We start from the raw sequence: 18,257 nt of genomic DNA on the forward strand, positions 1-18,257 counted from the left end.
CCATGTGGGTCATGTTTTTGCCATGAGGGTAACAGAGGGGAAGCACCAACAGCTGCTTTTATGAAGCCCGGCCAGACCCCGTCCGTCTCTCGAGCCACACAAACCGGTGTAGATCCAGTGCAGTCACTCATGCAGATAGACAAATGCAAGCGCACTTTGAGCGTCCGCAAATTACTGTACGCACACACATGGACAAACACAGATTTTTTTTTTTTTTTACGCCTTTTAACAGGGCAGGAACTTCTCCAGAGTCCAGGAATTAACTATGGCCTGCTTATTTTATCAATACAATACCCCTAACATCCTTGTGCCTGAATATAAAAAACAGAAAGCACCTCACCTGTGTGCTCAAGCTTCCTGACCCATCAACACTTACACACATTACCGCGAACACTAACGGTTTTGTGAATCTTATCTTGGAAAGTGCCTGGCTTTCCTCCTGGTCTACACAGATATCTTAACACATCTTTAGCAAGTGGGGAGAATAATTTGCGGAAGAGGAAGAGAGACCAAGATGCGAAATACAAATAGGGATGGGTCGGCGCTTTTTATTTTGCCCAGGCTCCATCTGTTTATCTCCGAGGGCGAAGCCTGCTTTGTCTGTGATATCATTCTGTTTCCGTGGATTGGAATACTTTAACATCTCAGGAAATACACTAATTTGCTGTTGAGATAAGAAGATTGTCACCCTCCTGCATGTGATGTTTGGAGCTACAGTCACAATGCTGAGCTTCAAAGCTGGAAATAGCTAGTTTGTCCTTGTCGAAGGCTCAATAAGACACATAAGATCATCAATCAAATGAACCGTATTTCTTTTTTTTATATATATACAAAGAGAAGTGTATGTTTCAAGCAGAGGCTAGGACTAAAGGCAAAATAAAATTCATACAATACATAATACGTAATCGTCTCCCTGTTTGCACAAAACCTTCCCAACAGCATGTAATGCCTCCTCACAGCATTACCTGGATTATGGACATTATGACAGGACGGGGCAGTCAAGGTGGCATGTTTCATTAATGGCCCGTGACATGTGGACATGCTCTGGTGTCCATGACGCAACCACGGGCCAAGGAGCAATTGCCTAGTCTTTAGCTGGGCAAGCTACAGGAAGCAAACCCAACATAAAATCTGAAACAGGGACCACACAGGTGGCGGAACAGCATAGCCGGCATACCGTCTGTGCATGCTGAGTGATCTCCAGCAGCCCTGACCTTGTTCTGCCACTGGATGTTGTTACCCTAGATTTGGACCTGAGATGAGCCTGAATCAGCACAGTTGCTGCTTCTCTTTAATGAAAGAGTTAGGTTGTGTTTTGTCATAAATGTGTTTCTTGGCAAAAGCAAAACCTAGAGGCAATCGTTTCACGTCAAGGTATTCCTCTAAAGAGCCCTACCATTGCATCTTTGCAAGTGTAACAGATGCATTGCGGTAGAGATGACTGTCTTTGACCGTCTACCGCATTTGCCTGAGTGAATTTTTTCAATTACTACAGGATGCATTTCAGTTCAGTTCTGTAGCCAATGCGCATTGAGAGAATGTTGGCTTGACATTATCTCAAAGCATTGTGCCCGAGTACAGCCTCAGAGAGCTGCTACTGTAAATAATACCCATGCACTAGACTGATCTCATCTTTCTTTCAAAAACCAAGATAGAAAACATAAATACTTGCTGCGTATATGAAAGGTAAACTCTTTTGCAATGTCTTGCAAAATAACCAAGCAAAAAGGCAGTTTGAGGTCATCAGCGCGGAGTGCATTATATGGTTTTATAGTTGCATAACTTTGCATTTCAGAAAGTAACTCAGTCTCCTAAATGGTCTCACGGTCTCTCTCGGTCTCACTCCATCCCAAAACCTTGTGCATTTGACCAAGCTCCCAACCATTTTGTAGAGCTGTTGAAATTCTTGTTTCCGTGTTTATCTTTTCACCTCAGGGTCACTTTAAAAATGCATTTGACTCAAATTGCATTTGAATTTGTGTTGTAGTTGCAGCTTACCACACACTCTCGCGTACGCTCGGTCACACACACAGACACACTGATGATGGGTTAGCTCTCTGCGCTGCGAGATAAGATAGGTCAAACGCAGTGCTGGGCTGAGTGTGGGTGTTGGGGGGGTGGGGTGGGGGGAGGGGATGGGGGGGTGCCGCGTGGTGAATAGCAATGTCCAAAACTAATCGGGATTAACTCCTAATCGCTTCAACCACTGGGCTGCTATGCAAATCAGCTCAATTATGGGCACAGGCCCTGGCCCCGATTGGCCCTTATCATGACTGGACTAGGACTGGGGAGGATAAGGGAGGGCTGGTTGGCCACAGCATGGAAGCTACTAAGAATAAACACAGCAGCTCTCTATTTCTTGCTAAAAACAGACAGCTTGCTGATGGTCTATTCTTTGATCATTTATATATTAAGGCTGTGCTGTGTTCCTTTACGTGTATCGTGAAGACGTGTCTCCTCTTTAGCCAATTTCCTCTGACTGCCCGAGGGACCGTAGTATATAACAACAACCCCTTCCCTCTCCACAGGAGTGGAACGTAAAATCACAAGCAAAATGTTCCACTCAACAAAAAAAAAAAATAGTCCACATAGAGCATATCTCCACAGCTACTTGTGAGCCTTCCATGGAGTTTGCTTTGAATATTATTCCTAATAATTTCATCATTCTCTGGTCCTCTTGTGCCATTATCTGGCTCGTAGCTGTACATCTAGAGTAGAAAAATCCTCATTGGAGGTTTACTAATCAAATCATGTTTGTCTTTATTTTTACATGCCATTACATCATTTTGATATTTTAATGTTCAAAATAATCATTATTTTTTTCTTAAGAGCAATGAGTAGTAAGTAACCCCTGTTTATATTTATATTAACCCCAGTTGTATATCACTATTGACTGGTAAGTAAATCACAGACAAACAACTGCGTAATTATTTGTAGTCGTTGCTATACTGGCACAACATTATTTGACATCTACTGTTATCTTATGTGTTGCAGTTACGGACGAGTATATGCTGCCGACCCCTACAACCACACACTCACTCCAGCAGCCACATACAGCGTTGGTGCCATGGTAAGACTTGTCATAACCTGCCTGCGCATCCCTCGTCCCCAGTCACAGGGATCACCACATCGTGCATCCCAACTTCATCAAAATGAATCTTGGTTTCGTCTGCATCCCATGCACGTGCTCGCGCAGAGTGACAATAGCTAACTAAAAACTAACTGACCACACGATTCTTAGTCAGTGTAAAGCAAATTCGGAGATTTGTTTGGATACTGAAAACTTCCTAACAGTCATTGGACCAATATGAAAACTATTTTTGATAATTTGTTTGTTTTTTGGAATTTTTGGGTGAGCCAGAAATCTGGGCTTGATCTTGAGTCATATTTATCATGACTCCTTACCAAGCACACTAGCATCAATCACATCAGCGGTGCTCCTCTTTGATCTATTGAAGCCTACAGTTTGATAGCTAGCAATGCATTTGTCCCACAACTATGACTATGACAAGGAACTATCTGTAGATTGGAACTGTGTGTAAAATCAAACTTGGACCAAGACGAACCTTGCCTTCCAGGAATATAAAATCAATGCCCATCCACCAAATGTGGGTGTTTTTTTTTCTTTTGGCATGTACCATTAGAATTACCAAAACTTGATACATGGTGGATAGTATTTAATACACTCCTTAAAAGAACTTAGCATAAATCGAACATTGGTGCACCCCAGACAACCAGAATGATGGCATTTGAAAGGCTCTCACTCTGCTCTCTGGTGAGGTTTGTTTGTGGTGTAAAAAGCAAAGGACCCGACCACATGATTTTCTGATTGCAGATGTGTAATTTTTAGAAGGGTTTCAAAAGCTAAACTCTGTCCATCTGCTCATCTTCAAATCTGTTCAAGAAGTGATCTTATAATTGTATAAGCCACTATATATTTATGCAAATCATGCAATCAAGTCACTCTTATTATCCAACACAATGGAAAACAGAAGTAATTGGAGAGTTTGTAGTCTGCGCTTTAGTACCCACTTTTGCCCGAGTGTGAATTAGACAAGTAATGTCAACTACGGGACTACAAGAAAGACAGTTGTAGTTGTATTTGACACTTGAGACAGACTGTACTATTATAGCAGCTCAGAACATTTCACTGGCAACTTCGCTTTGATGATTTACTACAAGACAGAGTTTAAGTGGCCATAATTTTAGTCCTGAATTGCCAGTGTGAGTTTTGAGAAGTCAATGAATGCCTTAGGTTAATGCAATATTGTCTGTAGGCCACAATAAACTGCATCTATCTAAGATGTCCAAAATAGGTCAGAGATTCTTACAGTTTGAACTGCCAGGAAAACCATCTTAAATGTGTCTGTCCAGGGGCAGTGTGTATATGTGATCTCATTGTTTTAGGATGCTACCCAAAGTCCTTTACCATAGGTGAAGTTTGCACTGGCCAGTTAAATGACAGTTTAGCCTTTAAACTGAGTTCCCTCTTCAACGCTGCATTGTGACACGCCATCTCCACTAAATACATTCCAGTTTTCACTCAAGAATACCAGAGAGCACTTAAACTCAGAGCACTGTTAACTGAAAAACAGGAGATCTTATTCCATGATATCGATGAAAAGGTACAACTTTGGCAGAGTCCAGTGCCCATGGGAAATGTGCCTTGGCACACGTCTCACTTTGAATGTACAAGGTCTAGATGGTAGATTTTAACTGAGTTCTTTGACTTTCCCAAAATAAAAGAGTCATTGGCTCGGATATGACGGGCCAGTTTGGTTAGTCTAACCTTTTCACTTCAGCGGTTTGATCCAAGATAAAGAGTGACTGTGCAAATTACTTCCCTCCAAACTAGACAAGACAAGATACTGTACATACAGATTTTTTAAAGCAGAGATATTTCACTTTCAAAATACCACAATACATTTACAAGCAATCTGCACTGTGCAGTGTGCAGTAACAGTAGCGGTAACTGTAACTGAGGTGAGCAACTACAATATAAAGGCTTAGGGTTAGGAGTTGATTAAACGTATCTGACACGTTGCAATAACAGGTAATTTTTCATGAAGTGCTTACTCCTGCAAATACAAATACTGTTCAGGCACAGCCAAAGCATACAATGTGTCCACTAAACAGACCTTGTCCAAATTGTATTGTTGTTATTAGACTATTTGTTCATACACTAGAAACAACTGCATTACTAGCTATATATATTGAATTTCTCCAGCTGCACTCCACAGTCTTGCTTCATACCCCTACCCTCCACCCCACTCTCTTCTTCAGTCACTGTGCATGAGCTTTTCAGCAGCGCTGACATCTCCTCACTTAAACTTAATTGAATTTGTCTGTGCTGCTAACGGCAGTCCAAATGCCACATTAATCCCGCCTGTAAAAGGTGATGAATGTCTTCATGCCTTGGCAGCCCAGTCCATGTTAGTTATTATATTTCTAATTTGGTGGATACCACCTCACCCTGCACTCCCTGGTAATGAAATAATTAGTCATTTTGATAATTAAATCCCTTGTGGTGTCGCAGCTGCAGGGAGGAGGCGAGGGAGGAAAGTAGTGAGTAAGAAAGGGGGCGGACTGGAAGGAAAGACGGTAGAAACTTGCGAAACGATGCCTTCTGAACTGGATAGAAATCCATACTCAGCTTCGCTGTAATTAATCAAAACAAAAACTGCGAGTCCTACCTTTGCCCAAACAGGCCATACAACTGCACAGAGTTGCCCAAGTAGGTTAATGAGCATTTTTGTCTGAATGTAGTAACTCACTCATTTGTCTAGCCGCTGTTCCTTGGTACATCACAGTTTCCTTATTAGATCATACCTCACATATCTCACAAGGAAATCGGTCCATTGGAAGAGGGCGAAGGGGAGTGCAAGCACGTTAGAGCACATCAGCTAAACTCTTTTGCTCGATAGACACGTCTTTTTATACCTAATCATGATGCTTTGAAACCTTGTCTCAATATCGCTGCTGTTTCCTACCAAATGGGACAAACCAATACCAGAACCCTTCACATTTTCATTAACCCCAAGGCTTAGATCACCTTTGTTCACCATTTTGCTTCTTATTAGCCACTAACAACTCTTCACAATCTTATATAATGTCTTTCAGCAATTAGTAAATAAATGCATCGTTGTCCTCCATTCAGTCACTGTATCGACTTAATTTTCTCTTTTCCCTGAAACACTGCAAGTGCTTAATTTATTCTGCAAATTATAAGCCATTCCAGTCATAACATGGATTATTAAATACTGAATTTACTATCAGAATATTGATACATCTGATGTCAGTTAATTATCAGTTGATACATGTGGTAGTGCTTGTAGAAATGCTTCATGTTTGTTTATTTTCTTAGTAGTGAAGTCTGGTCACTGCAGAATAAATACAGTAAATGTGGCCTGCAGGTTTTTTAAAAACATGCACATGGCTTTCATTTTGTTCTTTATAGAACGATGCAGAACGAAAGGCAGGTTTTCCTCGTTATCCTTGATTTTCCTGCATTTCCCCCGATCTTCAGTGGAACGGTGTGACGGAGAGAAAAAAAAAACTCAAGTGAGGGAAACGCAATTAAGTGAATTGGGATGTAATCTTCCCGCCCGTCAGACCATTTTTCCGATCTAATGCACCGCTTGCTCTTGCCTGCTCAGAAGTCCAAACGCAATCACCGCATATCTAGTTCCACTGATCTTACAAAATATCCAATAAATCAATGATGCGTCATACATGCGCAAATCATGTCTCGCCAAAGACAATTTAATGCGATCATTCTGGTCACAGGAAGCGGCTCGGTCACAGTCTAACATCCTCACATCATCAGTGGAAAGATAAACAGATTCGGCTGCATTTAGAGCTCTATACAATGGCCACAGTTCTACACAAAACAGAATTTTCGTTGTAGTCTGAGACAGCAAGAATTCCCCCTCTTTGTCAGTCAGTGAAACACCCTTACCATCAAACAAAGGAAACACCAACAAACCAAACGTAATCAAGGTCTGGGTTGTTGCAACAAAACTGGCATAGACTCTCAACAATGGAGTGACAAGCGACAATGTAATGGCAATGGAATTCAGCAAATAAATCTTTGGTGACTCAATGTTTGCAGGCGGCAGGTTGAAGAAATTGACGCAATTTAGTCAACGCCCAGTGAAAGTGACTGCAACCACAGAGTTCCCCAAATGTATACCCCCAGGAAGCAACATCCATGAATATGTTTCCTGTCACCATATCTGTCATGTTGATTGCTGGTTTGGAGCGTTGTTTGAACCCAAAAAGAGCAGCGACACTACACCCTGGAATGTCCACTAGCTAGGAGGAAACTATTTTATATGTTGACGGGGTTACCTCACCAGAAATAGGAGCAATATTCTCCATAAAGTTGAGACTTCAGTTATGCTCGCCTGGCCATTTCAGACTTGATAAATACCAGCTGTATGACTGGTATGTCGTTTCAGGTTTGGAAAAAAAAAAAAAAAAAGCTTGGTAAAAACACTGACACGTGCAATTTCATCCGGTCACACTCCAGAGAAAACCGCTAGCTTTATTTTTTTTTTCAACTGTGACATAAACGGGAAAGAAAGAACCCAGCCTAAACTGTCTAAAATGACTGTTGCTAATTGCTGCATGACTACCACCCAGTGAAAAACAGCACGATCCATCCAAAAAAAAAACAAAAAAAACCGAACCCTTCCTGGTACACATTCTGCTTGAAATCACTTGTTGACATTTTTTTTTTCGCCTCCATTTATTTATAGTTTGTATTGACTGGATTTCTTTCACTTAGCTGTTGGCATGCACTCCTGGCATGAACCGCCTCGCTGTGCTTGCTGCATGACGATTGCGCCGATCATTGGTCTTTTCATCCCCCATGGGTTTGCACTGGAATGACGGTAATGTAATGTTGAAACTCTAGTTGTAGTTTGTTCAGGAGTGGGGCTAACAAGGCTTTGTGTGTTTGTGTGTGTGTGTGTTTTCCTTGTCTTTGTGTACCTTGGTGTTTCTACGAATCTGCGTGTGTGTGTTTGCATTCTCTCGGGCGAATGTGTGCCTTTGTTTGTGTGTGTGTGTGTGTATGTCATCGTGTTTGTCCATGCATGTTTGTGTGTGTGTTTCAGAACGCGTTCGCCCCGCTGACAGATGCCAAAACTCGGAGCCATGCCGACGACGTGGGGCTGGTGCTGTCCTCTCTCCAGGCTAGTATATACCGGGGAGGCTACAGCCGCTTCGCACCCTATTAGCAACACCTCCAACCTATACTCAACCTTCCAACAGGACAGAGAGAGAAAGTGTGTGAGCGCATGAGTGTGTGTGAGCGAATGGCGAACGACAGAGAGAGAATGAGGAGAGACGTTACTGAGGCCTGGGTATTGCAATACAGTACATGCAGTTTGTGCATCATTTCAGCATCTCCTAAGAGAGAAGTACAAGAAAAAAAAAAAAAAAGAAGAAGAATAAAATGACAGCTGATATTTTTCATCTTATACCTCAGATATTTTGTGCTGTGTATTTTGATATTGTGGGTTTTTAATTTCTAAAGATTTAAACATAGTTTATCAGCTGTAGAGGTTTTTTCCATGGTACTAATAGAGAGCTGCTAGAGTAATGATTAGGACACAAAGGAAATATTTATCAGATTCTAATTGTTAGGGCTTGTATAGAACTTCAACCCTGTAAAATAGGTCATAGTCACACTTTGGGGTTTTTATGTTTTGTAAAAGTGTTAAAGTGACTATGCTAGTCAAGTGTTGTTTTTTCTTCTCTCAGTCCTCTTTGGCACTTCCTCTTTCAACTAAGCAATGATAGATTTCTTTTTTTTTGTTGTTCTTTTGATTTGGGAGGAAGTAAAGATGCCTTGGAATCATGAACATAGACAAAACGGCAGGTTAGAGAAGTCCACCATCTTGGATATAAATAAAGACTTTTATTAACTATCACACGCTCATAATTACTTTACCAAACCAAAACATTTATAATTGCCTAAGACAAAATTCTATGTAGTGTCTGCATAGTCATGAAAATAACATGTATTGTAGCCTAGTTTTTTTTGTTGTTGTTTTTTTTAGTGCAATACAAGGTTCTGCTTTGCATTCACCATGGAAGAGAACGTGCATTTTTGACTTTGTGTCTTACAATTTCAAGATGTGATTGTCTGTTTCAAACGTGAGAAAACATTCAACACCCACCATGTCCCATCCTTTTCTGTGCTGCATCAGGTTGGACGGCCAAAGGCTGGACTACCAACCGGCAACGGCCCAGGTGCCCCCGACCTCCAGGGCCTCCAAAAGCCGCAGTTCCCCTCTTATAATGTTGTTTACGAAATGTGTTGCAACTGATTAAATTAATGCAGTGGAACAAATTCTTTTTTTTTTTTTTTTTTGGTTCTCAAACCCGATCAAAATCTAGCAAAACCTAACTTGAGAAAGGTTGTATTATTCCATCACATACCAACTGTACAGTCGCAGTAAATATTTTATTTATCAATCAACTGATTGTTCGGACAAAATCTTTGTTTTCTGTATTTGGATGTCTTTTTTTGTCTGTTTGACTCCAAGATGTCAAAGTTTACTGTCTTAGAAAATATATAAAATACAACATGGTCATATTTGAGAAACTGGTACTGACTTTTGAGCTATTTTTGGTAGCAGAATGCCAATCGACTGACTATTTCAGAGCACTCTAGAGCATTTTCCAGGGAAGTAATAAAGTTAGGCAATCACGAGGCACCCAACGACAAACTTTTGCCTGCCCAGGGTGTCTCATGATGTTAATCTTGTCATGTTTTTGTTGTTTTGCTGTTTCTCAACTGGATTAATAGCATTACTACGAGCCAGCGTCTTCCTCTGTGTCCCCTTGACCTCCAGGGTCTTCAACAGCTATAAGTTCTCTCTGATTAATCAGAACTTTGTTAGGAATTTGTTCCACTGAATTAGAACGAAAACTGCATTCGAGCCATCCATGCCGTGGTTCTAATCTTTCAAAATGACCATCCAAAATCTGAGCGGGATTGTTTTACATGACCAGAGATGATGCACCAGTCGTGTCTCATCTAATTGCTCACGCTTCTCCTCTGTGTCTGGTGGACACAGAGAAAACCTTGGAAAAGGTTATGTTATTCCATCATTCAATAACTGTAAGGCTGCCACCAACTAGTATTTTTGTAATCAGTATAGCTAAATTATTTTGTATATTAGAGAATATATTTCAGACACCATGAAACATACCTATCATTATTTTCCTGAGCCCAGTTTAATAGTGAATGGTTAATTTTCTCCCATTTGATGAATTGATTGACCGTTTCAGCAGTACTGGTCATTTCTTAGATGTCTGGGGGAATAATGAAACTAGTGGCCCAACAACATAGTTTTGCCCGGGGCCTCTAATAAGGTTAAACCGTCCATGTTTTATTTATTTTTTTGCCGGAACTATAGCTTTACTAAATTAACTACATTTATATTTGGATGTAAATGTGCTGTGTGTACACGGCGCCCAAACCAGCTTGTAATTAATGCCCCTTGTCAGCAACACGCATTCCACCCATTCAATCTTCCCCTCCAGCTTTGCGAGTAAAGGCTGGGTGCCACTGTTTTAACCACTAATACTAACCCTAATACACCACCTCCTCCTCTAAATGTGTTCCAACTTACAGACACACAGCTTGCGGCCCTTGTTTCGTTTTTCTTTTTTTATGTGTTTGCTTGCAGCAGCTGGCACCACATTAGCCTGGGCCCAAAGTGTTTCTATACCACTACATTCCAGGGAAATGGCTAGTTGCAGTGGATGTTTTGACTGATCACTTAACGCTGATGAATCACTTGACCTTACGTGTGTTGTTTCAGCTTATGGTGATTACACAGACGCCTCTCCGCAACTCCTCGCTGTACATGTATTGGCCTCGGCATGAAAGCCCGGCTATTAACATTCAGCAAAAACACAGTGTGCCACTTCTTAACTGACCCGACGAACGCAACAACCTGGCAACATCAGTTCCTATGGCTACACTGATTAGGCTGGCTACAAATAATTAGTAATAATTGCAAGATAAACATCTTGTAATTATAAGATACCAAGTCATTAGAACTAAATGAGGTGACCAGTTGTTTTTTTTCCATTGGTGAATGCAATGCATTTTGGTAATAACATGTTTTTCTTTTCATAATGGCAAAAATGTACTTCCGTAGTGATGGCATCTCTGCACTTTTTGTAAATTATCTTGAGATAGTGTGGTAATTAAGTCAATATCTCTGAATAAAATAACAACTGGTAGCATCCAAAAGCTGCCCTCAGCTTTCACCGAGGACAGAGACGTAGTTCGGGTTTTCTTATTCAGGAGAGAATGGTGAGTCGCCATGTTATTCAGGCTGTAGATTTATTGACTAAATGACGCGGTTATATCTTACATGACTTCAAGCCAAAGGTTTCTGGTGGACATATCTGGGCATGTTTATATGTATAGTCAAGATTCTACATAGAATTATGCGACATGGAGAAAAAAAAAAAAAAATAAATAAATAATATTTAAAAAAAAAAAAAAAAAAAAGGATTGCCATGGCAAAGTTATACTGTTCGGCCATTTAATCACTTAGTCCACATGCTAGGATATGAAAAAGAATTGGGGCCACATGAGTTAAAAATGATAATAATAGTTTTCAAATTAATTGCAGAATTGTCGGGGTCCTGGGGAAGAAAGTCGAGCTTTAATCACAGAATTCTGACTTCTGGAGATGAAACCATTTCGTGGCACTAATCCTCTTCCATACAAAGTAGTGTTGGCCACATAGATGTTTTTATATAAACTTCCAATATATTCATTGGTATAATTGATGACTTTTATATTACGGGACAGATTAAAAAAAAAAAAAAAAAAATGTATATCTATCAGTGGCCAAAGCTGCTGTGTCTATTTTATTCTTTTGTTCATATTGCTTTGTTTTCTTTTCTTTTTTCAGAATTTAAATTTTAGGGGGGTAAAGTATAATAATCCAACAATGTATTATATTTGAACTGTGCAGTGAAGATGTTCTCTTATATGAAATACACAATGGTATGATGTTTTAGATTTAGAAGAGTAGATCAGTTGTCAGGGTGAGGTATCTCATTATTTTTTTTTTTTAAAACCATATTCAGATTTTTATTAAATCTTTACAAATATTGTAATCACTATGTAGATACTATCATTAATACATCTTTTTTGTTGTTGTTGTTTCGACTGTACCATTTTGCACACGCAGCTTGTAATTTTCACATAAACCCGAAACATATCAGTGCTGTAATTGTAATTTTCCTTGATATTTGTTATTATTATTATTTTTTTTTTTAAATCAGTTTTGCTGTTTCTGATCCGTTGTCCTTCCTCTCATGTCATACTTTCTGTTGTTTTCTAGAACTCAACCTTTAATCTTTGAAAAATAACTGTTTGAATATAACAATACTAAATAAATATGAGAAATAAATGATTTGTGAACAGGCTAAACTATGATGTAAATAGAAGTTAATGGAATAAATCTGTAGTGCATTTGAAAAGCGCTACGCGGGCAACGGGAGATCGGCTTTGGCTGCATTGCAAGCCAGCCTACAGGCCTCTCCTGTGCTACATTCTGTTTACAACTATTCCCAATTAGTGGTGTCGTAACATATCTCCTTTTTGTATTTATGACAAATTAGATATGAAAAACTCTCGGATGCATCACATTATTAAAAAAGGCAGCAGTAAGAGCCTTGGGGTTGCTTGGCCCCTGTGGTTCAAACCTTTGTCTGTGTGCTGTGTGTGAGGACCAGTCGACCAGAAACTGGAAGACTTAAGAGTCCTCATTAAGCTGAATGTCTGGCTCCGCAACTACTTTATACAAGCTCTGCTTCCAGTAGGTGTTGTGGTTCAAAATTCAAAGCTTCCTACCCAGTCATTGTATGTGCATGTACTATGGTTCTTCCACTAATCAATAACCATTAATAAAGTTTTGTTTTCTCAAAATCCTTTCGCCTGTTCTGTCTTTTAGAAACTTTCAAGCGAGGTCTTCGCCGTGGACGGATTTGCGAGCCTGTCAGAATGCATTTGGTCTAACCGTGCTCTTAGTATTGGCCGACCTCGGCAATGCTTTTTGACCTCTCTGCTTCGTCTGTGGCTTTTGTATCCATGTCAATTTATCCCCACAAGAGAAGAAAAAAGTCAGTTCACTGTAGTTTTTACCAGACATCACTCAAACTTAACAAAGTAATGGATTCATTTGGTGCTGGTTTTTTTTTAAGCGGCATATTAATTCACATTTAGTGCTTTAGAGACATCTGGATAGCAGCACAGTGTGTGGGGGGAGCCAAAACAAACTACAGGCTGTCTTATTGGATCGTTTCTAGAAAACAATGGATCAGTCCATATATCAAGCTTTCATACAAACAAATCTTTCAATGTTATTGGACATTGAATTTGCTCAGCTCACTTAATCCTCATGTAAGATGACTCTGCAGCAAAAACAGAAAGTGGTGTAACTATAATAAAGTGAAATTCAAATAGGTTGTGGAGGCTCAGGTGGCAGCAAGAAAAATGCTAATCTTTGGCAGCAGACCTGGGCTCAACACAAGGTCTCAATCCGGCCACCAATGCTGACATTTTTTTTACTGAACCTTTTCTTTAGTCTAACCTAGGCCACGAGTTACTGTGTCAGAGCTCAAAAGCCTGCACCACAAAATTACAGTATGTGCTCTAGTCTTGGTGCCGTCGACAAGCATCCATTCTTCTCTTGTGGTTACTATGGCAATGGGGTGTTTATAACGGTCTGCAAAATCAGAAATCTCAGCGCATTTTGGCCTCTGTTCTCTGCACACTGTAATTACTGTGTGTTTCATCCAAGCACACAAACTTTGTCTCAGCTGCTCTGGCCGTGACAGTTGGCAGCATTGCCATGGGCCTCCACCTCTTAGAGGGGTGCGCGCAACTTTTTAAGATATGAGCACGTTAGCAGAAGTGTTAAATGTGACTGTTAAAACTGCTGTTTTAGTCCCATGTTTCTGAGGCGGCCCTGGCCATTTAGTTTCACTAAAGCAAGCACCTGTTAGTGTGGTTGTAGCAAAGGTTGAGGTCGTTGGTTTGTGATGGGAATTTAGCTGTTTTAGAAGCATTATATTCTCTAACGGGCGCAGAAATATGCATTCATATGACATGAGTCAGGATCATTATGGTTCATTTCAACCTGGTGTATGCCAGATAATGGTGCTATTGTGACTGTAATGGTCACGCTATCTTTGCACTCTCCACATCTATTGGAGAGGTTTGAGGGGAAAAAGTCAAATAAAACATTGTGTGACTGGCATACACCAGGGCAAAAAAGTGTCAGTTCCCTACAGCTTTCCAGACAAACAGGATTTTTACATGAATCGTTTTCAAATGTTTGATTTTAGTCGAGTGTGAGCTACACTTGCGCTGTTTGGAAGAAGATTTGGACAGTGCAACAAGGCAGACCTGCTTGAGTCTTTTGATGAACATCTGTAAAAGTCTAAAAAGAACATGTGTGTAACTTTTCTTGTTGGTTGAAGTTGATTTTTCCATTTTCCTCAGGCAGCAGTGTCCCCAGCGACACTGCCTTGACCAATGTACCGTTCCACTTCAAACGAGCTTCTCTGATGTCAGCTTGGTAAATTTCTGCAAGAGCCACAGACAGCTCAGTAAAAAATGTCCTGTGGTTTTTATGAGTCATTTGAGCTCTTCCAGAACTTAAGTACAGACAGGCTTCACCTCTATGGCAACGATCATCACATTGTTATTATTAGAATAGCTGACATAATGTTCCTCAACAACACTACTTGGCAGTAGGGGTTGTACTGAGTCGACTAGTTGGTTTGTCGACTTTGCTGCTGTGCCATGACGCTTTAAGCATGTCGACTAGTCACTGATCATGTCATAATAACAACATGGCCGCCTCCTAGAAGACAGGTGAGGAGCCCAGTGAGTCACTGCAGCAAACTAGCAGCGGTTTATCAAGCGTGTGGAAGTCCATTCTGCCGTGACGTGCAGAATATGTAAGTCGGTCCTGAAATACAGCAGAAGTACTACTGCAATGCACAATCATCTGAAAAGGCATCCGCCAACGCTAACGGTCCAAATCCTCTGGATTGCATTCAGTTAACGACTTCATGAAACACCCTGCGGCTGCAAATCAACAATTTGTTGGTTAATTTCATTGTCAAAGTTATTAGACCTTTAGGTGTAGTACACGGAGAAGGCGTTTTTTTTTTAACCCGGAGTACTGCTAAATGCTATTGATGGTGCTGATTCACAGCCTGTTTTTATACAGGCTATACATATCACACATCAGCACATAAGCTGATTGTTCTCAGCATATGTATTCAGGTCGAAAATAAGGTTTCACTGTTGCATAGCATTACTTTCTACTGTGTTTTAAGTGGATTGAACTCATACAACTCCTACTTTAAAGCAGCACCATCTCTGTATCCTTGACTTCGCTGCTCTTAATCACTTGATCGAGCTGTTTAACTAGTTTCATTAAGGAGTTCCATCCAATTTTGCCAAGTTGAAATGAACAAGTGTCACCTTAATGATTTGTTATTGGAGTGTCTCTGTCCATTCATTTTCTACATTAGCCTCTAAAAAACATTTTGACTTGATAATGTCTCTATGTCTACAGAGGTTACAGTTATTTATTTAAATGCAATTATTGTTGCAGCACTTTTTAATGTGACACCAGACACTATTTTTCATTTCACCACACTGGATGTGGAGTACTCCGGACTCACGTGAAATATGCATGTCATCCCTGCTTTTCTAATTGAAGCAAAGAGAAGAATGACTCTACGGCTCAGTTTGATTAGTGTAATTAGAAAATTTTAGCCGGGGGTTGGGGGCGGAGGGGGTTAGGCAGAAAGATAAGCAATATAAATGTTTAAATTTGATGAAGGGTTCACATTACAGAAGGTAATTATGTCTCACCAGCGTAGAAACAGGTGATCAGTAATTAATGCATAGCGGGTCACATGTGGGGGGAGATATAACTCAAAGCACTTATTAATTCTGCAATTCAGGAGAAAAATGTTGAGAGAAAAAAAAAAAGGGGGACCATTTTCCTTCAACCTCTCTGTGATAAGAGTCACAGACACTGAGCTTCTTGTGATTGGACTTTTCTATAGTTTCCCATACTTGTGCCTTGAACACAGCATAGATTATACAGATATATTATGAGTGTGTATGTGTGTGCTGAGTCTTGCGTATATCATCATCTGTTCAAAGTAATCAAACTGAAATTTTTTTTCAAAATTTGTTCCATTATTATAGTTATAGTAAAGTCAAATTAAGCATACTATTATGTTATCATATTTTATGCATTTTTTTGAATTTATCTAAGCACTCAGCTTTGTTTTTTTGTAATTAGATGGTACAAGGATGCAAGCAGTAAAAGTATTCCTGTTTTTTCCAGTTGGTTGGTAGTGTTGTCTCACTGTTCCATTTCCTAAATCCAAACACAATGATACAGAGTGCGTCTATTTGTCTATTATCACAGTAACACGATGGCACCGCAGCTGGATACAGGTTTAGCTCGCAGCAGCATTTTCTTTGATATTGGAGAATTGTGATGACAACCGCTCTGCAGATGAAAACGTAGCCGAGGCAGCTGATGATGAGGATTTTTTTATTTTTTATTTTTTTTTGTGCGTGCGTGTCACTCATGAGTCAGATCATTTAAAGGGAGTAGAAGGGTATAAAAATGACATTGGGAGCGCACGGGACAAGAGATGTCTTATACAGTGCCCTCGCCGGCCTCAGCCCTGCTGCTATAAATGCACAACTAGTTTTCCAGGGCAAAAGAGCTCTCAGACGTGCACTGTTCTGGAAAGCGGATAGAGGAAAAGGACGTAGAGGCTTTAAATAAATAAATTTGCAAAATCAGAACAACTTGATCGATGCCCAACCACTACACTGTGTTTTTTTTTTCTGAAATAACCATGTTGAAGTAACACATATTCGATGGTCTCTGATTGGTGATTACTCCTCTTTTAGTTTTGGTAGTCGTCACTCTGTGAGAAGTTTCAGCCGGGCTGTGTGCAGCGTAAACATGAAATGTAGTGCATAGCCTAAATATAGACTGCGCTAAGGAATATTCACCTCATTTTGTGGCATTTATAAACGGCCTATGGTATATACAGTACGTCACTTTAAAAGTTTTTAAAGATTTGATTTTCTTTAAAAAAAAAATAGCATTAAAAAAAGTACCTTTTTTTCTTGCAATTTTTGTTCAAATTTGAACAGAATCATAAAAAAAAAAACTAGTTGAGATGGAAACATTTTGAAAGTGATTTCCACAGTTTTTTGTTTTTGAAAAAGAGTTAAATGAGAGATGGAAAAACTATTTAGCAAGAAGTTCTGAGCTGTCTCAGCCTCTAGAAAAGAACATGTATGGCACCTATTGTTGTCATATGGCTGTATTTCTGAATGCATAGACATCATTGCATTTCTTTGTCTTTGTCCCAAAAGTGTTGGGGATGTAGTGTGAAAAAAAATACCTTAAAAATCCTCCTCTTTGGTTATTTTTGGCAGTGGGCAGACATCCTGTTTTGCTTTCAAAATTTCCACCGTCTTCTTCTCTGTTAAACACAGCCGTAAACAGACTACACTGCCACCTATTGATGATGCTGTGAAGCTGCACGAAAACGCGCCAAATTTTGATTTTTTTTATTTTTTCATTAAAAGCTGGCCATTGTTAATCAACTGGTTATTTAGTCGAGCTTGGATGTTACAATTTACAATTAAATGCTTGCACATGCAGAGAAAACAGCCTAAATAAGACAAACACCTGCGACGGCTGTTCTTTCAGGTTATAGAGTGCTGACTAACACACTGTCTGTAGCTGTAAATGAATTCAATTACAGCAGGTATGATAATAAATATAGTTAGTGAATAAATAAATGCAACCCCTCTCCACAATAATTGTGTTTCTAGCACAGAAGAGCAGACCTTCAAACAGCCTTTCATGTTGGGAAATCGCATTTACGGAAAAGTGTCACTGAACCGTTAACGGAATAAAAACCTTTCTGGGTCTTTATTTTTTTTTCTGACAGCACTGAGGAAACCTCAATGTTTTTTTGTTTGTTTGTTTGTTTTTTTTTTTTAAATTCAAGTGGCTGTCAAGAGCAGCAGCAAAAAGACAACAGCAAATTTATCATGGAAAAATAAAAGAATGAAATTAATTACCGGGGCAGGTCTTTCCAAAAGTTCCAAACTCTCATTAAATTCACTTGATTCACGTTACCTG

At 39.8% G+C, this 18,257-nt stretch overlaps 1 protein-coding gene across 5 annotated transcripts in view; it reads left to right on the forward strand.

The window, feature by feature from the left end:
• Positions 1 to 13,824, forward strand: part of rbfox1 (RNA binding fox-1 homolog 1) — a 55,369-nt gene extending 41,545 nt beyond the window's left edge. For 3 of the 5 annotated variants that reach the window (XM_084570775.1, XM_084570778.1, XM_084570776.1), the window contains one exon: positions 2,995 to 3,786. In XM_084570775.1, coding sequence (XP_084426901.1) covers positions 2,995 to 3,211 — 217 coding nt within the window. In that variant the 3' untranslated portion in view covers positions 3,212 to 3,786. Of the gene's footprint in view, positions 1 to 2,994; positions 3,787 to 8,120 lie in introns of those variants that run through there. The other 2 variants (XM_084570777.1, XM_084570779.1) reach the window with 1 other exon arrangement.
• The last annotated feature ends 4,433 nt before the right edge of the window (positions 13,825 to 18,257 follow it).

This window comes from Chelon labrosus, assembly GCF_963514085.1.
Source record: "Chelon labrosus genome assembly, chromosome: 21".
Taxonomy (NCBI): domain Eukaryota; kingdom Metazoa; phylum Chordata; class Actinopteri; order Mugiliformes; family Mugilidae; genus Chelon; species Chelon labrosus.